This window comes from Anopheles maculipalpis, chromosome 2RL (assembly GCF_943734695.1).
Source record: "Anopheles maculipalpis chromosome 2RL, idAnoMacuDA_375_x, whole genome shotgun sequence".
Taxonomy (NCBI): domain Eukaryota; kingdom Metazoa; phylum Arthropoda; class Insecta; order Diptera; family Culicidae; genus Anopheles; species Anopheles maculipalpis.
Window position 1 is genome coordinate 34,024,057 of NC_064871.1, and position 26,861 is coordinate 34,050,917.

Below are 26,861 nucleotides of genomic sequence, written 5' to 3' on the forward strand. Positions count from 1 at the left end.
GCCTTTGTTAACTTGAGCCGCTATGGTCTCCTACCTGGAAGCCCTCCGCCTCGGACAGCAGGAAGTAGAAGCACCCGAACCAGTGGGCGAGAATAAGGAGTATGTGTATAAGGTTGACGACACGCCACAGGTTAGGCCACACGGTGCGACTCTCTACGATGTAGTAATACTTGACCGCTCGATAGACCTGGTGTGAAGAGTGAAGCTAGAAATCGAATTCCGTTGAGGATTATCCTACTTACTTTGAAAAACCTCGGAAAGCGCAACATTGGCTGACTGCCCAACCGGAACTGTAAAATATCTAGCGGCACTAGCGCCGCCAAGTCTAGGAGAAAGGCGCGCGATCGTAGATAGTGTCCTGCCAGCTTCCGCGAGTCGTACACCTATATTAGCGAAAAGATAAATGGGTGGCACATTGGTAGTCTAGTTGCGAGTTGATGCAGTAGTCACGATTGTGCGGACTCACCATCAGACCTTGCTCCAGGTAGCCGGTGCGTAGCTGTACCGCTACGTCGAAGATGAATACTATATCGGTGAGGCAATCACAGGACAGCCAGAAACGGCTCGCATTGCTCTGCAGTTCGGGGAAGCTCTGCCGTACGATTAACGTCCACAGATTGTACAGTATGCTGATCGTGACGATCATGAGCCAGTAGAAATAAAAGTTCTCGTCCGGATTGACGACCGTGCGCGGAATCTTGGCGAAGCGACGCCTTCGTCGAACTGTTTTCTCCGCATCGGTCGCACCTTCCGACCCGGTATCCTCCACCGTTTCCTTAAGGAGTGTAGAAAATAAAAAGCAAAACACGATGTATAGCAGCTACCGAGATTGCATCTGGGTATCTTACCTGTGCCTCCGGTATCTGACGAGTGGAGAATCGCTTCAAAAAGGAGTCCTCCCGCTTGAGAGGTGGTTTCTTCTGCATGGCAGAGGAAATTTGTACCGTCGTGCGCAACTTCATCCATCGTTGATTCGACTTCGTCCTGATTGATGTACCCGTGCATGGTTTTAAAACAATTGTGCAGTACAGTGTGAAAGAAAAGCGGAAAAAGGAGTATAAAGGTTAAAACATACTCTGCCATTTTTGGAACTGATATTGGTTAGTTAGGCTACATCGGGTTACGATTTTTCGTTAGCACACAAACATTACGACGAAAAGAACAATAGTATTAAGAGAGAGACAGAGAGAGAGACAGAGAGAAAGAGAGAGACAAAGAGTGAGAGACATAAAGAATAATAGAGAGAAAGGATCGTAACGGTGGCATAATGTGAGGATCAAATTTCGAGCAAAACAGGACGACTTAGTTTTTCCAATTCACTTTCTTTGTTTGGGGCTTTAGTGTGTTTGTGTGTATTTTACGTTAAAGTACGTAGATTTTGAAACAAAAACACACACTCATGAAAACATGGAATATATTCTAAAAAGGGTTGTAGCAATACAAAGGGTTATGCACGAACATCGAAGGTTTCTTGCTTGTAGTACTATTGGAATGAGCCAAAACACTAATGATTGGTAACACAGAGAGAAAAAGAGAGAGAGAGAGATAGTCATTGACACAGAGAAAAATAGAGAGAGAACAGAGGAGACTAGCTCTATGCAGCTATATTTGGAAAAATGGTTGAAATTTCGATAAACCCATCCACATAATTTGAAACACATTTAACTAAACAGCCCACGGTCAGTTTTTTTCCCCAATTTTATGAGTCCCTTGACACGATATAAAAGACGAGAGACACAAGACGATAGAATACATTCAGATAGTAGAAGTAGTAAGAGTAGAGAGTAATACACCCGAAAAAACAAACGCTCAAGACGGTGGACAGCGATGCCTTGCCCCATTTGTGTTATGTTAACGTACAGTACGGTGTGGATTCTGTGTGTGTGTGCTTGAGTGCTTGGGAATTGTTTTAAATTTAGAACAGTAATACTGTGTGTATGTGTGCAAACGATTAGCTAATCATGTGAGAAAAGGATCATATGCAAATGCACGTCATGCACTGCATGAAGCCCTAAGTTCGGGACATTCGTGTTGATGCGACTGTTGCTGCTGTTGCGAATTATTCCGATTCTTTGGGAGGTGTGTCAGACGTGTTGAAAGGTGAAGATAAATGAAAACATCATCACATACAGAGAACTTCATCTTAAAACAGAACGTACAACATTACACATAGAGAGAAAGAGAGAGAGACACGCACACACACACACACAGAGAAACACAAACACCGGACAGTGAGTCAGAAGATGAAAAGAAAAGTAGAGTAGTTAATGTTGACAAATTTTAGATAACGATTTAAGATTTGAGAAGATTGCACTAGGAGAGTAGTATTATCACTGACAGAACATGAACACGTTGGAAAAATGATTAGTAAAGAGAAGTACAGCGAGGGACGAACGAACAACTCCGACAAACACAGAAGAACGCACAAAATTCCAATCGCGACGAGTTTGCATCAACTTTTGGGGTTTTGTTTATTTTATATGCTAGAGATAAATAAAAAGTTACAAAATACAAATTTGGCTTGTGAGTGCGGCGTTACAGAAAAAGATTTACAGCAATATCTGGAATGTTTTCTAAGTTCTTTCATTCTTCATTAACTGAAATCGTTTCTAGATATTGTTGCAAAGATTTGCTACGGTTAAAAATAGATATATTGTAGTAACAACACATTCAGTCCAGTTTAATGTCTATCCTATAACATCCTAACAACTTTAGACTAAGGAAAACATTAGAGACAAAGATAAAATTTGTAGTTAAGCTTAAAAAGATCCTAAGCAAGGTAACGTAGAGAAAAATGGCCATTTATAAATGAAAAGATGCTTCCTGATCCTGAAAATGGCTTGGGTTGTCTACGAACTTTACTCTTCAAGATGAGTAATTACGGGCTCTTCTGTTCAGTGCTGGCTTCCGTAGCGCCGGAATTCTGATTAATGGTCAATTAGTTTTGCACAACATTGACAAAAAAAAAACGACTAAATCGTCGCTTTCAGTAAAGGTAAACAAACTCCCGTAGAAGGAAGATGGATGCTCATTGCCTTGAACTGGAATGATGGAAGCCACATCCTAGCCATCATCATTGGCAAGCTTGATGAAATGTGACCTTAGCGTTGAGGTGGATAAACTGGTGATTAGGGTGAATTTCTTCTCTTCTCTTCTCTTAGGTTGAAAAATATGGTGTGCTCCAAAATTAGCACACACAGCAGCCATCCTTGTCGCGTTTGTTTGTGCTTTGATTGTGATTGTCGTTTATTCTTAATTAAACCATCGACTTCCAAGTGGATCAGTTGAGTGGTGTTTAGTTTATTTTACCAATTTCTTAATAAACAGAGAGTTGCTCTGAATTGTATCAAACTCAATCACATCGGACCAGGGAAAATCATTCTCCTGATAAGTGTGGAGCAATTCGGATGAGTTTTGTATTAGTGATTGCTTAAATAGTTTGGTGTCTTGAGGATTGATTATTTAAATTTCGATTCCTCTGTGGTTTTTGTTACAACTACTCAAGTTCATTCTCGTTACGTTCCGTAATCTGCTATTCTCTAGAGATTGTGAAAAGTTTCAACACATTAAAGCAAAGCTTGTCCCAAGACTGGATCGAGAAGTTCAAGAATAATATGGTAAAATGGAACGGGAAAATAAAATGCCTCCATTTTTAGTCGGGATGATTTATTAACGACTTGGAGATTGTGGTTAACCTTAACGTGAAGCTATCAGCCCAGCGGCCCGTTGGGCTTTTGTTGGTAAAATTTATGTAAAAAGTAACCGAAGCCCCCGGAAAGGCAAATTAATCTTAAAGTTTGCTTAACAGGCCACGGAAGCTTCTGCAGCATCAAAGAAATGGTTTGGCGATGGCAAGTTGTTAACCGCACAAGCACTGGCTAGCAGCAAAAAAAAGCCGGTTGACTGAAGCATGCCTTGTGCTTCCGAACTGCGTTGAGCTTAAATTTTGCGGATTAATGTATGCTATCTTCGATCGAACTTTCTACATCGTGTGGTCGAACGTCACCAGAAAAAGGACGACAAAATTTCAAACATCGCCTACTCCTAATGCTAAACACTCCAAAAACACAGATCACGCCAGACGCCCCATTCACCGACGGCAATATTGAAATTTAATTGCTTCCCATTTGCTTCGCCGCGTGTTGGCATTTTGCATGCCACAGTTTTGTGTCAAACACCACCGACCACCAAGTCCGGGTGTGGTTCGCGAAGACAAATTGGAAAACTTTTCCAATCAGCCTGCACGCCTGCCCGATCGGACGCGCATTGTAACGGATCTGGAGCTAAGGAATCGTCTCACTTCTTGCGTTTTTTTTTTTGAGCTTCTTAGGCCTTCGCTAAATGGGTGACATTCATTATCATCACGTTACCCCTATCTAAGACCCTTACCTTGTGTGGTTTTTTTATGTTTACTACCACATTTCATTAGATCGTGAAAACATCTTTTCATTATCGAAGAGCCAGGGATATAACACATTTGGCCTGATGATCGCAAAAGTTAGATGGTGAGATATTGGACGTCGACCATTTTCGGCCAACTCGATGCGTACCAGCCGTTTGGGAATTTAATCAACGTGAACCACACTGGGTCTGCCCGTGTATTGGTGTGACGCAATTGCAGTAGTGCAACCGATAGCCACCGGAATGATATCAACCTGCTCGTAACGACCTTTGACCCGGAGCTAGAAAAAAAGCGGGAGCAAAAAAACCTTTGCTAGACATACTTAAGAACTGCCAGAAAGGGACATTTGCAGAAGCCCAGGATGTCCGTATGAGATTGTGTGTGTGTGTGTGTGTGTGTGTGTGTGTGTGTGTGTGTGTGTGTGTGTGTGTGTGTGTGTGTGTGTGTGTGTGTGTGTGTGTGTGTGTGTGTGTGTGTGTGTGTGTGTGTGTGTGTGTGTGCAGATGTTTGTCTCTCTGTTGTACGATTTTGGTTCATTCCCATGCCAGGTTGCCACCGTTAACAGGATCATAAGTTTGAGTTACCACTGGCTAAGCTTATTAGCGCTTGCTGACTGCGACAGAATGCAGACCTGAAGGAAATCCTCTTGCGTAATCCCTAAGCGACCACAACGGTCATGGAGCGTAGAGTCGCCGTTGTAGGATTGGGTTACATGTATGTATGAGCATGTGAATGTGTGTGTGCGTGGTTTTAGTGTCCGCAGGTGTTTCCTTCTGCGTCAGTAGGTCATACCACGTTTTTTACAAAATCGAATATCGTGGGGATGGTGTCCGTATGGCACAATTTCGACATCCGGAATCGTTTGGTATTTTGCATTTTTTTAGAATTGATTTTTAAGAAATAAAACAAAAAGAAAAATTTACGCAGGCAAGGTTTGCTTGCGTGTTTTCGGGTGTTAGACATTGGGTTTTCGATTTTCGAGTCCTTGGAAATCTACCACCGCGGGCTGTGTTTCTTCTAGCGAGACGGTGTGTTGGTTGTGGTTTTGCATCTAATCGATTGTCACACATTTACACAAACTCACAAACAAACGCACACACACACATACACCTACACACACGCCACACATACACACAAGACTCGCGCTGCGCTAGTGCAGTGGAGCCGTGCGTGGAACAAAACTACTCGGGCACTAGAAAGGTCGATTGGTACACGAGCTGGGCGACTAGTAGACTATGGCCGGTGGCGCTACTGCGAGCTACATTTTCCAAGTACTAGACTAGAGGTTCTGATGTGGCCGGGCGATTCGCTAACACTCCCGCCAATCTCACCATCACTTTGGCGATACGCTAAGGCTCTCACGTTACTAAAGTGAATAAAAGGAAATAATTGGCAAACAGAATCAAATTGGAAGATAAATAACAAATTTGTGGGCAGATCTTCAATATTCAATAAATTCAATTCAATAAATTTGTTTAAAACAGAAAGGTGAAACTCTATCTTTGACTTGAATTGATATTTAATGAAATAAAATTGATCAAACGCTCCTTTTGTTACCTTTTGCCTTCTCTACTTAGATATGAGTTGTTGTAATTATACTTTTAAAATTATCTGATGAGTTACTTTAGGCCTTACGGTTAATGATCATTTAGACTTTTATTTACTTTTAATAAATTAGTGATTTTGTAAAACAAAATTAGCAGAATTTCAAACCAATTTGCAATCAAATCAAACAGCTTTGGAGCTTCAATATCATTATTCATTTAAGTCTTCATGTTTGTATGTGTATAACAAATATTTAAAAAAATTGCAGATACATAAGAATACATTTGTATTGTACGCTAACGTCACAAAAGTGAAAAAGAATTTTATTGTAAAAAGGAAGATAAATTCCGAAATTGACACAGTAAATATCGGCTAATGAAAGCTAACAGTACGGACGTGTATGTAAGTAAGGAAATAAGGCTAAGAAAACATGTTAAAGATACATATAAAAAGGGGCCATAACCGAAGAGCCGGCAAGTGAGTACCAAACCAATAAAAAGTACAACAAAAAAAGAAGAAAAAAAAACGAATAATATGATAAGAAGATTTAGCATTGGCACCGTTCCTCTTAATTTTCCGCAACGAACAGTAGTACGCCATGACGGCGCGTAGGTTTTTCCAGCTCTGAGCACCGCGGGTCGTGCCGTTGGAGATGGATTTGCTGAGCTGTTGCTGGTGCTGCTGTGCGGACAACAGTTCGTCCTGCTGCTGGTACGATGGTGGATGGCTGTCGAGCGAACCAATCACCGGCTCGAACTGATCGAACGACGAGGACGCGACGGACGGATGGCTAACCCGGTGGCGTGTGAGCAATCCACTGCAGGAACTGTGCTCACCAACACTCTCAAACGACACCATACGATTGAGACCGGTCGGCATGCTGCCGTTGTCATCGTCGACATCGTCCCGCAGCGAGTACCGACGGCGCTGTCGTTGGCCGCGCGGGATACTTCCGGTACGGCTGCCGGTGCGGGACAGTGGGTGCCGCTGCTGATGGTACTGATACCATCGGGACATCGGATCGTGATCATGGTCGTTGAAGCTGTGACTACGGTCAATTGATTGATAGTGGGCCGGTACGGTCGTACGCCGGACTGGACCGGGACCGGTACGTTGCTGCGTCGACTGGTAATCGGCTCGCTGGCATCCGTCGTCACTGGCCGTACGTGACACCAGTGAGGTGTGCACTTTCGGTGGTGTACGAGACGAGCCACGACTGAAACTAGTGCGTTTGGGTATTGTTTTTCAGATCGGCAAAATTTGAGGTCAGAAGATACAAGTGAGAAATAGAAAGAGAGAGAGAGAGAGTGAAGGAGAGAAAGATATGGCGGCAAAAGAAGGGACTATTTACAAAAGAGAATTGCGGGAAGTGGCGGGGAGGCGGACACGACAAATATCCCAACAGAAGACAACAACGCAAGAAGATGAAATAGAATGGGAGAGAGAGAGAGCGAGGGAGGGAGGCCATGAAGAACACGATTCAGTGGACGAACAACAAATATACGTTGTAAGAAAGTGTTTCTGTTGCCAACCCCCCCCCCCCCCCCCCCCTTCCCTCGAAGTTCAAGTTGGACTGGTCTGGTGTCACTGGGCTGTAGGACAAAAAGGGATTCGACGAGGCATTCTCCAGAGAGTACAACGAATTAATCTCCACGCCTGACAGCGGGTGTATGTGCGGCCGTTACTAGCACGAAAGAAAATAGATTCGGACGCTGATTCATCATTGCCCAAGCACCAATTAATTAGAACCGGATATGTACAGGCAGCTGCAATACGCCAGTAATTGATGGAACGCTTTGTTTGGATGCAGGTAGTGGAAAATCGTAGATCCTAACGCCCTTCCCCAAAGTACGTTGTCAAATTTGCCAGTTTGCCGTTTCGACGCTGTGGCTATGATTTAGTAATCATCGCCAGGCATGTTGAGGTTGTTGAACGGGCTTAAGCTTAACAAGGTCTTCTGATTACAAGTGGTGTTGTTTGTTGGTGTGTACGAACAAGTGTCCTTGTTTTGTGAACCGAGTCTTGCAATGTGAGCTTGTGTTGTACTGTTGGTGTCATTCGTGTATCCTTGTTGCGAATATCGGGCGAAATAGTAACTATAATTTGTTTGACAGAGATCAACATCAAATTGAGAAACGCCACTCGACAGAGACAATTCAATGATGCACAATTTATAAGGCGAGGTTCGGCAATCAATTCAAAACTAAACTAGAGTCTATGTACAAAAAGAGTGTGTTTGTGAGTGTATGCTAGCGAACCTAAAAAAAGGAACGGATGTTCACTGTGGGTAGGCTTGATAATTGAACAATTTCCGCCCAATTGCGCGAAACCTTCAACCCAAGCTCATTAAGGGAACAACGTAACCCTGAAACATTCGACGATGACCGGAACACGATGGATGGGATTGTCACACACGGGGTTCAGGAATGAAGAAATACGGTTCAACAATGGCAACTTTTTTTTGTTTGCATCCTGCATCCTGTTCGATCGAGCTGTATCACTTACCGCTGGCCGGAACCTTTGCTGCCCGACGAAGCCTGATTGCTCGAGTCATCCTCCTCGTCGCGCGAGGTCGCAATCGAGGCCGTGCCGGTGTTTGTCCCCGGCGACAGTAGGGTCGGACTGAGCAGGCTTGATGCGTGATCGCCACCGCCGCCGCCGGATCCACTTCCGGTGGCCCCGTGACCGGATGCGACACCTCCGATCGCACCGAACGGAGGGTTGGGATGGTGCATCTGTGAGCTGGCGGACGATATGGTCGAACATGTTGGTAGTATAGCCCCTCCGGATGCTGCTGCACTCGGATTCGTCGGGTCCATCTGTATCCCACCGGACATGTAGCGCACAGGCGATGGTGGTAGTAGTGGGGAGAGGGGAGGGGGGGGGGATAAAAAAATGAAAAGAAAAGGCCACATGTTAGTTTGGATATTTCCCCTGCATGCACATTACAGCGGCCCTGACAGTTTTTAGTGCAACCACGTGGTGTGCGGACCAGTGGATGTACACACTACGAGCTACAAACTAAATGCCGCCGGCTGTGTTTGTGTGTTGCGGTTAAGAGGTTTGTTGTTTAACGTTTTTGCATGGATTTATTATTGTTTACAGGCAGTGTGCACAGTGTGGCTGAGCGATGAAAAAGCGTTGCAGCAAGCGGATGTGTACGTCGAATGGAGGCGCATGGTGTCCCACGACTCGCACACTCACTTCTAGTGCAGATTTAGCATACGTGCTGCTCGTGGGGAATTCTATCGGAATTAACGATGCAAACCGAGCATACTCAAAATGAAAACGAGAAACGAAGGAAAAACGATACTATCTTTTCGTTAGTGAATTAGGCACACTACAATGTGGTTCGAGGAGCATAAAAACCGGCGAAGGTGTTAAAAACGTGAGCTAAACGTATGGTGTGCCGGGGTGAGCAAAATATACAGCAATGCGCTTTGTAAAGTTTGAAAAATTGTGAAAAATTTTTAGCAGCAATAAAAACTCGGTGTGTAAAGTGAGTAAGCATATAAAAAAATTACGTCAGACGGTGCGATATAACAGAAACTGTGCTTCAACAAGAAAGAAAGTAAGAAAAACTATCGACGAGAGCTTCATGTTACATGTTAACTTTTTTGTAGAACGATAAGAATTTTTATTAAAAACAGTTTCTACATACAAAAAGTTGAAAACAAAAGAATTCACCATAGAGAACAAAAATATTTTCTTTTATTATGTTTTACCGGACACGAATTCTTTGCCACCAGTGGCATCCAGACGTAAGTTGGTTAATATTTGAGCTTTTCCTGTGCATGACAAAGAATTTCCCAATGATCACCAGCAAGGCGCAACGGTGGTATGATGGAACAATTTTTATTAGACGAGTTTGTTGGGTTTCGCGTTAGTTTTGTTAGTGCCTCGGGCGGGCAAAAGTTTTGCGAAGAATGCTGAAGCCCATTCTGTACACGTCCATACGAGATGGACTCGTATGTGTGGCAGATTCGTACACTTTTTTCCTACGTTGCTGGATTGTCTCTCAATCCACACTACACATTACATTCATCGATATAACAACTGCTTGCGGAGTGTGAAGAGATGTCCGTAGACAGGCGGTGGTTCGATTGATTCTATTATTTTCGAATCTTCAAATGCCACTCGAGCCAAATCGATCGATCACCAGGGGATTGCACAGTTTGGATGGATGGAGCAAAAGGATGGATGTGTGGTTGTGTGTGTGTGTATGTGTGTATTTGTCAGAATCCCCTCGACCGGCTAGAAGAAAAGGCGGTTGCTCCGACGGGATTAAATTCCTCACTGTGGCAACAAGGTTGTGAAGGATGGGAGGATCGATTCAATGGCGATTTCGTCGTGGTTCATTGCATTCAGCAAAACGGTTCGGGTCGGGTAGTGGGAGCCACCCAGCCCTAGCGAACAACCGATTTTGTGGGACCGTGGGCATTGCAAATGCTTCCCCAAGGATTGGACGCTGAAAGCCGAACGGTGAATCCCGATGCTGGGTGATGGTTTGATGGATACGCGAATCAAATATCTACCCCAGTGAGGCGCTGTGTACATTTGACACGGAGCTTAACAGTCGTCAGATGCTCCAGACATACGGTTTGAGCTCATGTGTAGGTGGCGTTTCTTGAGGGTTGAAAGGTATTAAAAATATTGAGAAGAATAGTTTATAGTTGAAAAAAACGTTCGTATTTTGATGGGTGGTATACGTCGTTGGGAGAAAAATCTATTATAAACATTTGAAAAATTGTTATAGTAAAAATTAGAATGCGTGAAAAATGTGTGTACAAAATGTTCCAAATTTCAAAAGAAAGAACTATTGTTTTATTATATACATTTTATACAAAACGTATAGTTTAAAAAAGTATTTTTCGAATTAGTTTATCGATTAGTTTAAGGTGCAAATTAAAAAAGAGCATGCAATCTATTACCATTGCAAACAAACGATTTTTGGGACGCTATCCTCAACGTATTTTTGTTGAATATAGCTTCCCAAAAATCACTTGTTTGCAATGATAAAAGAAAAATTTGAACTTAAAACTTTACATATGCCTATTGTTGAAGAAGCTCAAAACTTATATCTCTTAACTTATGAAAACAATGAAATCAACAGTTTGTGAATTGAATAAAATGGAACATGAATCGAGTAAAAACGGAACGACAAGCAAGAGCAGAGAGCTAGTAACAGTTTGCCGTTTGCTCTACGGACAGCGAGAACATTATTAAAGAAGCATCTTTCCATTCCATATGAAGTAGATTTTAGTAGTTTCAATGGCAAAAGTAGACGTTTTGGCACAAGGAAAAACACAACACAAACAATACAAAATCAATTGTTGCAATAGTAACAAGCAGCATAAGCGCAGCAAGAAACAGATCACGCACAAAGGCCTGGGCAGTAGAAGTGGAAGACTCATTTGACAGCAATCAACAATCAACACAAAACAGTTTCGAACATTCTTCAGGTCAGGAACAATGTCAGGCAAATGAAAACATGGTTTAAACTCGCGGTAGAATGGTAGCAGGAAAGAAGTCAAGCTGGGTTTGTTTTGCGCTTTCCTTGCGACTGAATGCCGAAAGCAGCCATTAACGTACCGTCGTACCGTTTGCCCAAGGAATCCCGTTCAAGCTGACCGTCGAGCCTAACACCAGACGGTTACCAACAAATAACACCTCAATGTCAACATTTATCCTGCTGGAAAAATAGAAGAAAGAAAGAAGATGAATGCTTTTTTGTTTGGGCGGAGGACGGGGACGCGATGAATGTTTATTGTGTAAATCGAAATAAACCTGGTACTGGTGGTGATGGTGGGCTAGAGCGAATGGCTGAAAATAATTTATAATTTACTTTTGCGCTTCACAAACGGGCTCACAATAATGTTTCTTTCATTCTCTCGTTCTCGCCTCCGTTTCGCACCGTATTTCTGATCGTCGTTGGGATATGGGATGAATGTAAGGAATAGCACAAATTGATTGCAATTTGATGGCAGGAAAATTATGAAAGGCTTCAGGTTTCAGCTGATTCAAAATGGCTCAAAAAGGTAGGTTGAGAAAAGATTCAATTTGGGTTCTAAAAATTCGTTTCAACCAATACGCAGCTAGGTCTATTGTATTGAAAGGTTTTGGTGGCTTCGATAACCTCCTTTACAATATCGGTTTGCATAGAAAAATCCGCCTTGTACCATGAACGAAACACATAACAAAATATGCGCACACATGCGTCAAGAAGCGGCAAAAGCGATCTATTCACCCATATTCGATTGGGGAAGATAATGGTGAAAAAGCTGACAAGATTCGAATGTTGACACGCGGTAAGAAAATGAGTTTCTTTTATTTTCAACTCAATTTAAAATATTTTTGGAGATTAAAAATTGAATAAAATAATTCACTAAATATGCCCAAACTAGTTACTGTATTGAATCATTGTGATACCTAGTCTGCTAATCTAGCATATCTTTACATGTTTTGTAAAGGAAAGTTTAAGAAGGGTTAAAAAGACCTTAGGTGTTAAGCTTCCTGGTAAAAGTTTCAAATTTAAATATTGAAAATTCTTCAACGATACACTTGAGACCATCTTGCTACACTTTCTTGCGCCTTTGATCTGGCCAACTCGGGCGAAGTAGAAGTTTGGGATTTTCTTGGAGTGTGTCCTGAGTGTTTGAACCCCACCAACTCTCTTGCACCTTATTGTGTAATCATCTCATCTCAATCTGAGGTTTCACTTACTTGCTTGAGACTAAACTTTGTAATTATTCTTCGTAATCCTGTGTGTTGTTGAGGAGCGATTCAAGAAGTTATTTAATATTCTACATGAGGAAGAGGCTACAGATTGATTTGATGGGGCTCTTGTTTGAGTAAGCTTCGTTTGTGGATTCAAACAAGTTGAAAAGGAACATCACAAGTGGTCGCTTCACTTGTACATAGGAAATATTGTAAGTCCCTGTGAAGGATGCCACTCCCAAGCATTAGGTGTACGCTGTTCGGCCAGTTGTGCTGGGTGATGCATCTTTAATATGATTTCTGTGGGGAATAATTTATGGTTCATGCATTTTTCACTACACTCTACTTGCTCCCGTTGTTTTATTATATTGCCCCGACTAGCAACCGTCTTGACGAGCAATATAGTCGAGAGGACAGTGAGGAGTAGTAGCATTGCACTTTGTTTGTGAAATCCAAACGCGACTAATAAAGCCATTTTCTTTCGTGAAATAATGACGTGATTGCAATGGAAGCAACTTGCAACTAGTGGTACAAAGATAGAGCGAAGCAAAAAAACAAAAAAAAAAAACCTCAAATAGGGTCCACGGAAGAGTTCACTCTACGTTGTTCAGGGATCCAGTATCGGTCCTTCACAAACGAAGCCAGGGCCGGAACTGTAGATGCAATAAAGCGCGAAACTTAGAAGCGTGAAGCGTGCAGAAGAAAAGCAAATCCTAGACTTTTTTCCATCGCATGAGCAGCAGCGGCACATTCAAGAAACGATTTCAACAAATTGTTATTTATTGCTTATGTAAATGGGATTGCTTAAGTCTCCGCAAGCTGAGCATCGGGCTAGTTGTTGCTTAGTGGTGAAATTGTTCTATGTGCTGTAGTTTCTTGTTGCATTGATGTCAAGGCCAACTTAAAGGCTCTGGTTCCGCTTGCTTTGCATGACATCATCAGTAAAATTTCAAAGAAAAAATGTCTCTGTTATAACTCAAATCCTTAAAAAAAAGCCAAACATTCTGCTTTATTAGAAAATCAATACCGTATCTACAGCATCGATCACAAGGCGATACGCAACAGCAATACGTTTTGACAGTGATCTCCTCTGACATCTGTGGACGACTCTCGCCTGATTGTTCACTTGTTGGTGCAGTGGGAGTGTAATCCACTTACACCAACTGTCGGAACGAATTTCGGGACAAACGGATGCGATTCGCACTTTGGACAACAAGTTTGTCAACATTTGCCGGGCATCCCAAGGCGACATCCACTGGTCCCACAAGTGGATCGTTAGGGTTTCGCTTTTCCCTCGGCACATTATCATCTCGGCACCGCTTTTTCCTTTTTCGACATCAGCAAAGCAACGAAAAACTCACACATATGGACGGGTCATTCACATCGTCGGCGACCGTGTGAGACGTGGTCAGCTAGTAACGTGCCACGTCACGCAGCTTGTCCGACAACTGAGCATCCGTGGCATCATAATTCTCGGTGATGATTTGGTAGTGGCGTGCTTGTGTGTTGCGAAAGGGAAAAGGCCTTGAGCGGGCACTGACTGAAATGGGTTCGGTTGGATTGGGTTTACCTTTCTCTCATTTTTTTTTTGCTTTGGTCGCTGGTTTGGGGTAACAGATTGGCAATAAGAGAGATGACATGTCGCATGCGTTGTCATGTGTGTGGCCCCATAAAAAGTTATGGACGGTGTGCTGGAGAGGGTCTGTATTTTTGATGGGTGTTGGGTGTCGGGTCTTCGTTTTGACTGTTTGTGACCTCTCATTATGCCAGGGCCTTGCCAAACCAAACGAATCGGATTTTGTTTATCTAACCGCTTTCAACCATCCGGTTCGTGTTATCACGTTGAGGCATCCGGTCGCGTACCGGTCAGTCGCATCGCACACATAGACAGGGCATATTGGAGCATGTGGATTATTTTTTGATGATCATTTTTTAGATTGCTAACAAGATTTATGAGCTTAATATGCAGATTGTGCAGTTGGTGATTTGTTTTACTATATGTCATATTTAAGTATGACTGAATTTGCATGTTGAGTAAGATTTTTTAGCCGTAGCGAGTTACTGGAACAAAAACGAAAAAAGGATTATAAAAATAAATGACGTTAGCTCGATAAAAGTACATAAAATCATTAGTCTTTCAACACTTCCATTTGTAGGTTTAAGCTCTGCAATTAAACCTACAGATTCAGGCGACAACGGCACCGGTCTTCATACGGCAGGACCGGGGTTCAAATCTCATACGGACCATTCCCCGGTAGTCAGGACTGACTATCCAACCACATGGTATCGGCAAGTCTAGTAAGCCATTTGATGGCCGGCGTGACCTTAGAGGTCGTTGAGCGAAGAAAAAAAGCTCTGCAAATTAAGTACTGTGCTGTTTCATTTAGAATACTTAGAAAAAAATCTGAAAAAGGCATAACTACCTTTTATGAAATCAAATTATTTCAAAATTCAATAAATTTAACATTTATTCGACTTATTTTTAGTTCATAAATATAATGGGAAGTGACACGACATTTATTAACATCCATTATAATCAACATTGATTCAGCTAAAAATTGGTCTTGTGCTATGTATTAGGTTACACCGTCTGATTTACATACACCGGCATGGTGGTACCAGGTGCAGCAAATGTAAATTTAAATAACATCAATTGCATTCGGTGGTAATGCTTGCTAATATCAGAGCGAAAGCGCAACTCCTCGCGTCATATAACGATAGCAACGGATGATGATGCTGTTGGAAACGGATAGTGCCGTAATCATTATTGGCATGATTTATGAAGTTGTTGAAAAGCATCACTGCACGCCGGAAGCTCATAATGGATGTAGGAGAGGCAAGCAAAGGACAAATGAAACTAACGAGCTCGAACCGGTAACTTTAAACTTTTGTCATGTTTTCCGAGGGCTGCAAATGGGTTCATAGATTTTTGTTGGAATAAATTTCCCGCGCTGGAACGTTGTAAAATTGTTGAATAATTAATGTGTTAAAATTGTGCCGTTTTGTGTAGCATATTAGAATAGCTCAAGCATGTTCGTTACTTGCTGTCAAAATCTCATTCAATCTTCATTCGGATTCACCTTCAAGCGGACACAATGTTAAAGGTTGTAAATTGGATTGAAATAAAAAATCAACCCAAAAACGGTAGGATTTATTCACCATGTTTTTGTGGAATAAAAAATCTTTCACATCCATCATTCATATTAAAGTCCGTGCTTCTGCTCCGTATATTCCGGACGTTTTTGTGTACATATACACATACACATGTGTAGCTTAACGTAAAGTGCTAGAGTGGAAAACAAATTTATTCCATTCCTACAAACATTTGCTCATGCGATGTAGGAACAGGATCAGGCGGTTTCACTAGCTTGTTTTTATGTTCCAGTTCGGTGTATTTTTTTTTGTGAAATGCTATACCTCTGTAAGCGAGATCGTTGTAAGACAATAAGTTCACTCTAGGCAAACGATAGCCTGTGTTTGTAAACTCCTAAACATGCCTTCAAGTTTGTTGGAATGGAAAATTGATGATAGATATTTTAGTTGTAAGAGAAGAAGAAGAACTGCTCAGCAACTTATTTTTGATGTGAATGATAATACAAAAATATATGTTAAAAAGTTCCTCAGATGGTCTAAAGGAACATTGCTTGATGCAAAGACATCACAAACACCTTATTGCCGACGGTACGTACGGATTATGACAAGACCGTAAAAGAAACGTAAAAGCACACAATGTGCAGCAGAGCATGAATCTCGATGTTATGCATCACCCTTCGATAATTTTGCTTAAGCTACAGCACCAGTGTGAAACAAAATAAGTGAACCGTAATATTTGTTCATTCAAGACATGTTTGTAGCAACACCGACAGTTATATTGGATTAGAACGAGATTAGCATACTGTACGATGTGTTAGAAACACACGAAAGTATGTTTATTGAAAAGCTTCCATGCTGCTAAACAATCGTTCAATACGGCACCTGAACACAACCCAAGCCACTGGTGCGCAACCACGCTGATTTTTTGTGTGCTGTAAATCACTGAAAAATCATTGAAGGACATTACTTGATATCAAATCACGCATATACATACGCTAAGCATAACGGAGCACCAAGAAAGAAAACACCCGTGATAAAAGAAACCGTCCTTTGCGGATGGAACGGACAAGCATTACCGCTCGTAAAACATATCGAATGACCGTTAAATCGATTTTATTGGATCTTGTTTCGGTGTAACGATAAGCAAAATTGGGCACCAATTTGATCCTTGGCTAAATGGGTAACTGTGAGAAAAAGAAGCAATGGTGGGAAAGAGGAATGAATTTTCTGTTATTCGCGCCACCGATGGAGACGCCTGGTGGAGAACTTTTGGCGTGTGGTCGTCGTTTGGCTTGTGCTATAATAACGATTGGAATGAGTTGCTTGTTGTTCAATAAGACGTTTTAGATACCAGGCTTTTTAATATAATGAAAAATGGTTGTTTTGTTGTTTTGCTGGCATTGGACATGTGGAGCAATGAATTATATTCGCTGCCAGTAAAAAAAAAAAATACGAAAGGATTTAGACTTATTTGAGCAAATCAGATGATACATATTTAAACTAGATATTTACTAAACTTAAACCTGACTTCTTGAATGTGGTACGTTTTGCTGTGCTTTGTACACGTGTATAACAAACCTCCTCTACGTGTTGCTTCAAATTTAAACAACAAAACTGTCCCATAAACTTCTATTTCAACAATAAACAAACTGAAAATAAAATGGCGTACTCAGTGTTCTTGTGTGTATTAGACTTAAATTGGCACACAGCCAAATGGCTGAAGTCCTATGCAAACATGCTCAGTTTGGAGGAAGTGAAAATTGATTACTATTTGTTTTGCCCAATTTTTGGATGTAAGATTATTTTCTGACTGGCATAAAATGGACGTTTTTCTCTCGTTGAAGACAATTACCACGCAATTCTCAGTAGGAGGGAAAATATTCTGTAGAATTGCTCATGTTTTAGAATTTGGTGGTGTTTGAGAGTGATTTAAATTTTTGAAGTACACAGCAGGAAAACTCATACGTGCGTCATATACATAGCGGTTCATGAAATGAACAAATCACTTGAGAAAGAAGATTGGGTTGGTAAACCTATTCAATTCGTTTTTTTTAAATATACAACTAACAAAAACATACTCTTACCAAATGAACCATCCACTAGATCATTCAAAAACTTATCTATTCGCCGCACATCATCCCAGTGTCGTAGTGCACAATATATCGATCGGTAGCTGGTAATCCTGTCGGCCTCTAACGGTCCAAACTGATGTGGTTGTTTTGATGGACAGAAAGTATACAGCTGCGTGGGTTGTGTGTTGGAAAATTTGAAAATTTGTCCAAACTCTAGACCAAAGCGTTACCATCGGCTATGTCAGGAACGGAGCTGAGGTCTATTCATCAGCATGGTCAGTACACAGTACACGCTCAACGCTATACAACGTAAGCCGTGTCGGGTGGTTGTTTTTATGCAACACTGTGTTGGCGCAACATAAGCGGAGCGGTTTGTTTTTTACTCGAGATGACTAAAAGTGTGTGTGTGTGTGTATTTTGGTGGCGATGTTAGTGAGAATAACTAAGCAACATCACATTGTGACCCAGTGGCAGTCGTTTGTTCTGGGTGACGCGGTAGGGTGATGTAAGTACGGGCGATGCTTACGAGAATGTTTGGTCAAATTAAGATAATGCAGCGGGAGCGTTCATGTTACGCATCATTCCTCTGCTACCGATGTCATAGCCAATGGCCATCGATACTAAGAGGCTGGGAAATGTTTTAATATAATTAGCGGAACGCAGATGAAGTTGATTCTCGTACACTGTTTACTGGTGAACAAGGAGAGTTGATTGTTGGCATTTCATTATCTTTTAATTGCATGCTAATGTTCCAAAAGAGGTTCGACAAACATTAACATATTACGTTCCATCTCCAAACGAGTGCACTTAGGTAGGAATAACAGAAATACTTTGCTTCATTGAGAGTTTAAATCGATGTGTTGAAAATAAAGTTTTCGTGTGTTGATGAACCAAACGCCTACACTAAAGTGAGCTTCAAATGTTTTATGTGTAGTTGGGTCAGAATTTTAATCAACTGACCATTGCTGGGGCTTTCTCCTAAGCTACAGTTTGCACTTTCACACTTGCTATGCTAATGGTTGTATACGTGAGTGTTAGCAAAGCAAAATAGCTCGATTTGTTTTTGGCTAGAACTAGAGCCTTCCCTACATTAAAGCCACACAAAAACACACTCAGTTCTAGCTATTGTCACACACGGGTTCTGTTCAGCCCAAAAACGAGCAAAAGGCTGCCAAAACCGGGGATTGTACTTAATAACTAGGGCAAAATGCTTCAATGTAAAAGAAAACAACAAAAAACTAAACTCAAAAATACATACCTGAGACTCAGACTCTGCCAACAAGTGCTCCAGTTCCTGATTGTTTCAATAAGTGTCATGTAAATGATTTTAGTTTTTGCGTTAGGAAAGAGTGATTAAGTAGTAAATTGTGGAAGAGGTTAAACCATTTAATGATGGTTTGAGCAAAAACTGCCAAAAGGATAATCGTTCTATCTTCCTGCAGTTTAAGGTAACTATATAAAACATCTTTTATGTGACTGATTTTTAACAATATTGGTACACAAATCACATTGTCGGAAGTGACGCGCACAAACACCATACAACGGGAACGTAGGATAATTTCATGCGTAAAGATTTAAATGTCCCTGTCTCACACACTCACACACAACCAACAATTGCTTGCCAGTTCGTTTGTCCTTTGCCGAAACGTAAGGACGTTAGTTTTCCCAAATCCTTCTGAGAATTGTTATTCCTGTTCGCACAATTTTCGCTAACCCAACACGGGTCATCGGGTGGCATGGCATCGGGACCACAAGACTACATAAACAACGACGGTATATTTTAAGGAAATGAATCACCATACTGGACAGAAAAACATAAATCACAGTCTTACGGGCACACGGAACACTGGAGGTGACTAGGAGCGAGAAAGAACATGGAGAACGCACGTTCTTTCAACTAATACACGAGCAAAGTGCCATGTACGCGCTGTAAACTTTCTGTCCGTAACATGTCCTTGCGGCCCGAACCGTACGCTATCTTGAGGTTTCTTCTGTACTTTATTGTTGCTTAGAAAGTCAGCCAAGTACGTTTGATTCGTTTTTTCACCATCTGCGATAAGTAATAATGTGTGGTAAGGGGAAGAACGATCGGTTGCCTCGATTCATGCGTAAGTAGCACAATCGAAATCGAAATGCAGCAAGACTTTTTACGCCGGAAGCTTTCATTCAAAACCATCCGCTTGGCCTGGGACGTCGAGCTTGTCGGATCAGAGTGGATGGAGTTTGTTTTTCGGTTGGTTTTAATAAGGGGGAAAAAAAAGAACAACATCATATACTTTATCATGATATCAACCCTCCTTTGTGTGTGTATGTGTTTTTTTTTTACTAGAACCTCAATTTTGATAGCAACAAATTTCTGTCTGTCATACATATGTGGAAAAAAAATCAAATCTTTGGGTAAGAGACATGCTCAAAACGCCCATTTCCGTTTGCTTATTAGGACGAACGCAGTGGACGGGTTCAAACGGACATGACAAAACGAGCTGAAATGACAGATATAACCAATTTCCGATAAGCTATCGATTCATGTTGTTTTCGTTGAAGCCCGTGTCAACTAGGCGAAACTGTTTCATAAATCATGACTCATTTCCTTTCGAGAGGATCCTTATGATTTACTCAAACCTTTTATGTTTGAAGTAATGGCCGAAGAAGCCGATGGTCTATTGGTAGTGAAGATGTTGAGAGTGCCAGATTTTGTTTCAGTCAAAAATAATTTGGAAAATATTGCATGAGATATTCTGCCTCACATACTTTACAGACTTGGCATACGACCAAACCACTTGGTTTCGATCAATGCAGAAGGCTCTTATCTGCTACTTGGGAAGGAATAACAAATTGGCTTGTTTCTATCTTGGGCTGTTTTTGTCGTGAAATCTTAAGTGATTAGAATTATGTGTAAAATGAAGAATCTGCTGGACAATACAAGCTTCCGAAGCGTATAAAATACTTCGAAGTGAATTTTTGTTTATGTTTAATTTTCCTATTTTAATGTTGATTGTGTACACGTAAAATGTAAACACGTATTAGGAGAGCGAAACACCCCTACAAAAAATAACAACAACAAAATTAACAGCATAAGCGTCAGGACTGGGGAAAATAAATCTTTGGATAACACTTATCACATTGGAAACATTCAATACGAAACGAATATGTAACGGCAGGTACGGTTTGGAACGAACAGTTGAGTGCTTTTGGGAGTTTATTCATTTGAATTTATTTTACGGAAAGTTTAAAAGTTATATCAATTTAACTTAAAGGAATACAACGAAGAAAACATACATAGAACCTTAGTAGAAAGGATTGCTTTGCAAAGGACAAATGGTAAATTTGCAACAGATTTTTTTAGGTTTATGAGGTGTGTTTGAGGAAGAATTTTGGGGGAGAAAAATAAATGTAAGTTCATTCATACCTTCACCTCGCGTATTGTCGAGGGTATGAGAAATTTGATTTTCCTTCTGACCTCCATGGCATGCAGAAGTAGAGATAAGACACACAGATACGCAAACAGAGAAACAAAGATGCAGACGAAGAAGAAACTGTGGTCCGCGTGTTTGATATGAAGCTGTACAGATGCCCAGCCGGGTCGCAGATTCCAACGCTTCGGTTTTGGATTTCGTAATCGATGCGATTCCGGACACGTTCGATGATGGTAACGGTGATCTTTGAAATGATCCTACGTTTAGTCAAGACACACCTCGTGCTTGCCTGTGTGTGATTTTTTTCTTTTTCGTCTCGCTAAAGTTACCATTCTTGGCGGTGATTCCAAACGGCTGACGCCAGTTGCATTATTTGAATTATCACTTTGGATAGCTGATTTAGTGAAAGCTCGTACGTTTTCGCACCTAAATATATCATGCTCCAACAGATTACATAACACTACAACATCATAGACGAAGCGATTTGTATGTTCACATTCATTGTTTCGTTGATTGCTTCTTTTAAGCTAGCAGTTTCGATCAGCTCGGCTGATCGAGTTTCACAGTTCATACCGATTAATACTGCCTAAACACATGAAATTATTACATTAATAGCATTTGGTTTTGTTAAGGTGTCTTCTAGAACGAAAAAATAGAAAAGAGAGATAGAAAAAATAGAGCGAAATGGAAGTGAAAGTAAGAAGATAGGCCATAGTTCTGCAATTGCAAGCTGTATGAGTTGCAGCAAATGTTAAATGATAGAAGAGAAAATGAATGTTTTTGACGCGAGTAAATGGCGCATTTACATACCTATAAGATGTATACCGCGAGAGAAAAAAGAGAAAGAAAGAAAAGAAAGATGCAATTAGAGAGATGAGAACGAATACGCTGTTGAACATGGAACATAAACCGTGAGACGAAATGCTAACATATATACACAAACACACATAGAAAATCATCAACACGAACGAAAGACGGTCGAAATTGAACAACGAAACAGCAAAAGAAAACAATGAACATGAATAACGAGAGGTCTAAAACAGGAAACATCTTCTAAGTAGCTAAAGTTGTTAAAACACGTGACAATATGTACAATGGCGCAATAACACGCTGCAGGGACACGGAAGATTGTGCTTTTATTTCGCCCCATTTCCACACGCACGAAAATTTTGGTGGGGAAAATTGGTGCTCGTTGGAGCCGTCCCGAGGCATAGGAACTAGTTGCTGGAAACTGAATGGTTGTTCGCTTCCGTCTTGTCTGTCTTTGGAAAGTTTCGGAGCGAAATCGTATGGTGGCAAACGTTTGCAAAAATAAAAATGGAAAACGACAAAGCAAGCGGAAGGTCATTTACGGCAGGGCGCAGAAACAACAACAACACGTAGCAACAGCGGGTTACAAACACACTGGGCAAGCAACAGCAACAGGGGTGGATGTTGGAAAAGAACAGAACGGTTAACGACAAATTAATTCCATTTACGGGGAATGAATACACATTCGTGCGAACCGAGTACGGGCTGAGGATTTCATTGATTTGTATACAACAAGGAGTAGCGGTACGGAAAATGGAAGAGATCGACCTCCAGTTTTTTTTGTTAAAGTGGGTTATAACCATTAAATCTGAAAAACAAAAAGTGGTGTCTGGAGTGTCTTGGTATTAGTTTTTTTTTTGCCACTAAAGCAACGAGGTACAATAAAAGTGCTAATAAAATTGTTGCTCCTGGCCTAATGGAAGGCGGAAGCACATGAAATCACCCGTTTGACCTTGCTCACGTAGGAATTAGCAATTAAGCAACCTTTCTGTCGCTTTCTTGTCGCTTTTTATTGCATTCTCAGAGCAAAGGAAAAAATGTACCAGGCTTTGGGCAGAATTCGTTGTGGTAAATGAACGATGTTAAGCAACAAATGTTCGGCAAAATGTTTCATTACAGTTTGGGAAGTTCCTTTGCCTTACAAGGATTGGATAATCAATTAAAAGTTTTACACAACTTAGGAAAGGTTTTTGCTAGTGTAGTTATACTCCTGCAATATTCTTTATGCATGCAAAAAGAATACCAATTTTAATTTTATTTGCAATATCTTAACACTTCAAGCATGTCGTAACATTTTGAAAAAAAAAGCAAATCAAACATATCTCCACACATTCTAGCTCAGTTGCATTGTTTACCGCTTTTACGGTGCTCATCACTAAAGTACCCAGCGATACAATTCCATTGCCGGGACAATCACAACCCCTAAACACGCTCTGCACCCGTTGTACAACACACTGCACGACAAATGCAAATGTGATGAAAATTTAATCTGCTTTACCAGATTGTGTAACCATAAATGTTGCCCTTTCTGTTTCTGTTTGTGCCAAGTGTCCCGGTGGCTTGTCCTTGAAAGAGGGCGTCCTTTCCTTCGTACAGCCGAGAAAGTGTACAAAACAACGTAATAAACTTTGTTGGTTCATGGGCTTTTCGAAAGCGAAGCTTTCTCGTTTGACAAAAATAAAAAATAGGATGTTTTTCTCGCGAATCTCTCGAAGCTAACCTTCGAGAACGACGACCGGCTATGAAGATGTGAGGCCGCTGACGCTGTATGGGTAAATGTAGGGAAGGAATAGTTCTTTCCAGCCTTGAAGATTTTACTTCGTATTGGAAGTTTGAAGATTGGATGTGTTTGTGGTGTTTCTATTTGCAGACAGTTGGGTAGTGATGGTCTTATCGAGAACATAACGAAATCTCTTTGAATGTTGGCTGTAGCACGTAAATGGAATAGACAGACATTTTTATGAAAGATGTATCTCGTAACGGTTGGTGCAAACGAAGAGGATGTTTTTTTTCCAATCGATAACATCTGAAGCATTGGGGTTGGTTATCGATGGTTCCAAATTAGGGCTTAATCACAAATATAAATCCGTTTGTGTGTAATTGATGCAAATTAATACATGCTGCTTAAAGAGATACTTTTTGAAAATATTCATCTGAAAGTCCACCTATCAGAGCTGCGATGCTTATGATTTTGGCTTTTCTATTATGTGTTTGATGATTTGTACGGAACCTTCTTATTCTCAAAAACATCCTTTTACACATTTTTTCAATTCTATGTTTTAATATTTGATGAAATTTTTTATACATTAATAATTAATACACAACACTGCACGTAGACAAATAAATGTGCTGTCTTAACAATATTTGTTTGTTTGCGTACAGTCCAGACCAATCCAAAAAGGTCAGCAATAGAACGGCCACAACACAATAGCCAGAAATCGTAAACAGCCAACCATCATCGGTACAATAGCCTCAGCAATAGTACCGGATCATCATCTACCAATATAATCATCATCATCATCACCCTCACCATCATCAGCAGCACCGCTCATCCACATCCGAGCATGCCCGAGATAAGGCAAACGAAAGGAAGGAAATGCCTTGTGACATTTTGTGAAAAAATCTTGTTTATAATGTAGACAGCACAAGCCTTGTTGACAATACGGCGAAGAGCCATCATACTTAAATAAATAAATGAATAATAATCAATACATTCTAACTATATTTTATTACAAGGCTTCCAACTGCATTACAATGACGTGGATCCGTCACCACACTTTTAATAAGTTATCTGTAAGTTTTCTTTCATAGTCTATAATTATTGAGTTCTTCAACTAAACTCTGCAGCTTCTGTGGCGATGACATCACTGTCCGCCACATTCTTACCAATTGCCATGGATACACTACACACTGAGCCACCAGACACAACCAACTAGAAACAGCCATTGTAACCATCTTATCACCCGACAGGCAACAGTAGAACAAGCTCATCCGTTTTCTTCGCATTAGTTTCACAATAAACGAACCATTTCAGTAATAGTCATAGTTTAAAATTAAGCAATTTTTGCAATAATTAGTAACCCTACATGTACTGGAAAAAGGCGCATGAGGTCTTAAAGACCCAAAGTCTCTATAAAAAATAAATAAATTGAGTTCTCCAAATTATTCATGGGAAGGAACAATTATTTATTACCAACCCCCATTATATATTATTCACCAGAGCCCAAAGAGATAATTTTTCTTCTTCAATGCTAGATTTGTCGCTGTAGACTTCCTTGACTTAATTTTTTTTCCCAAGATTAATAGTCTTACTTACGCTACTTGACACAAATGCGATTGTTATTGTAATGATGATCAACACATTTGATATAATGGCTTAAGATTATCAAACCAATTATCATTTTAAAGTTCATAACTATAAGCTACGATTACATTCAACATTTTAATTAAAATTAGATTCATTCATCAGTACGGTTAAGGCCCGTTGGACTCACTTCACGTAATCTGTTTCAATTCCACCCCGGTTAACTTTAAAGCTCAAATTCTTGATTTATATCTAATAACAAGGGAGAAAATACAACACCAACGGAAACTTTATGACTCGTCAAGTTGCAACGATGAGGGCAAACACTTGCTGAGGCGATAAGCCTTCAGCACAATGGAGCAAAGGGAAGCAAACGCTACTGCGAACACGTTTTGTTGTCTTTAAAGCATCCCCGGTACTCTATCAGAATGGGTTCTTCATATCTTTGTTACATCGGGTGCCGAAGGGTGGTCGCTTTTGTGGCAACAGACAGATCATGTCATGCCAGTGACCCACACTGAAACATCTAAAGGATCGAAACTAAAGACAACAGACGACCCGGCCCGGCCAAGTTTCTGTCCTTATCAGAACCTCAGTGTTGAAATAAACCGCCAACTTCAAACCGACAGGGACACGCTCTGCTCGTCCAAATTCTTTTGTGCTTGGGATTTCATTGCGCCAGGCCAGGAAACATGTACGGGTGGTCTTTGGGTTTATTTTCATCTCATCAAGATGCGTCCGAAAAAAGGGGAAGACGGATGTAAACCTTCAAGGGCAGTCCTCGATCACACAAAGGAGATTTTTTTGTATTGTTAGTTACTACATGTGAGACTCTCGAGAATGTCTTTGTTGGATTGTAAATTAATTATAGTTTAGGTTAGTTTCTTGTAGAACAAGTTAAGCTATGCTTCTTCTACATCAAAGCGAGTATGAAAATATGTAAAGCTATGGGCTAGCCATTAGAGGTGATTGCACTCATTAGTGTTACGAAATAAACGCTCATTAAATTATACTCAAATCAGCTTTGGAACTTTAAATTCGAATTTACTTTTGTAAGAAATGTATCCCTCTGTACTATTAGTTTTGTTTATTGAAACAAGAATGAATTATTTTGCAATACGGCCAGTGAGTTCTTTACTAACAAAACAAAAAAGAAAAGAAAAAATATTTGTTTATCGAAGTATTCAAAGCATGAAAATACAAGTTACAGCCATTACCATTCACATGAATCCAGCAAGAACAACAACCCGGAATTCGCGAGTAAATACTCAATAAAGATGCTACACCATTTAAACGTCGTTACAAATCGTTCCTCAATTATGTTATTATTTGTGAGTTAATAAACAGATCGTTACATAAACAGCCCCATTTTGCGCCCAAATTACGGCCCATGATCACACCCATCAAACATCAACGCCAATTTTTGCATCCCATTTCCTCACGAGCGGTGTTTCAAAACTGTGCACCACCAATCTGTGTAACCTGATGTGCGTTGTTTCTGC

At 40.7% G+C, this 26,861-nt stretch overlaps 1 protein-coding gene across 7 annotated transcripts in view; it reads right to left on the reverse strand.

Moving 5' to 3' along the window:
- Positions 1 to 26,861, reverse strand: part of LOC126556617 (uncharacterized) — a 45,207-nt gene that overhangs the window by 12,240 nt on the left and 6,106 nt on the right. For 5 of the 7 annotated variants that reach the window (XM_050211969.1, XM_050211974.1, XM_050211971.1 and 2 more), the window contains exons 2-7: positions 11,540 to 11,639; positions 8,453 to 8,766; positions 849 to 984; positions 467 to 775; positions 243 to 383; positions 35 to 187 (exon numbers count right to left, since the gene is read on the reverse strand). In XM_050211969.1, coding sequence (XP_050067926.1) covers positions 35 to 187; positions 243 to 383; positions 467 to 775; positions 849 to 984; positions 8,453 to 8,766; positions 11,540 to 11,639 — 1,153 coding nt within the window. Of the gene's footprint in view, positions 1 to 34; positions 188 to 242; positions 384 to 466; positions 776 to 848; positions 985 to 8,452; positions 8,767 to 11,539; positions 11,640 to 19,087; positions 19,124 to 21,238; positions 21,355 to 26,861 lie in introns of those variants that run through there. The other 2 variants (XM_050211970.1, XM_050211968.1) reach the window with 2 other exon arrangements.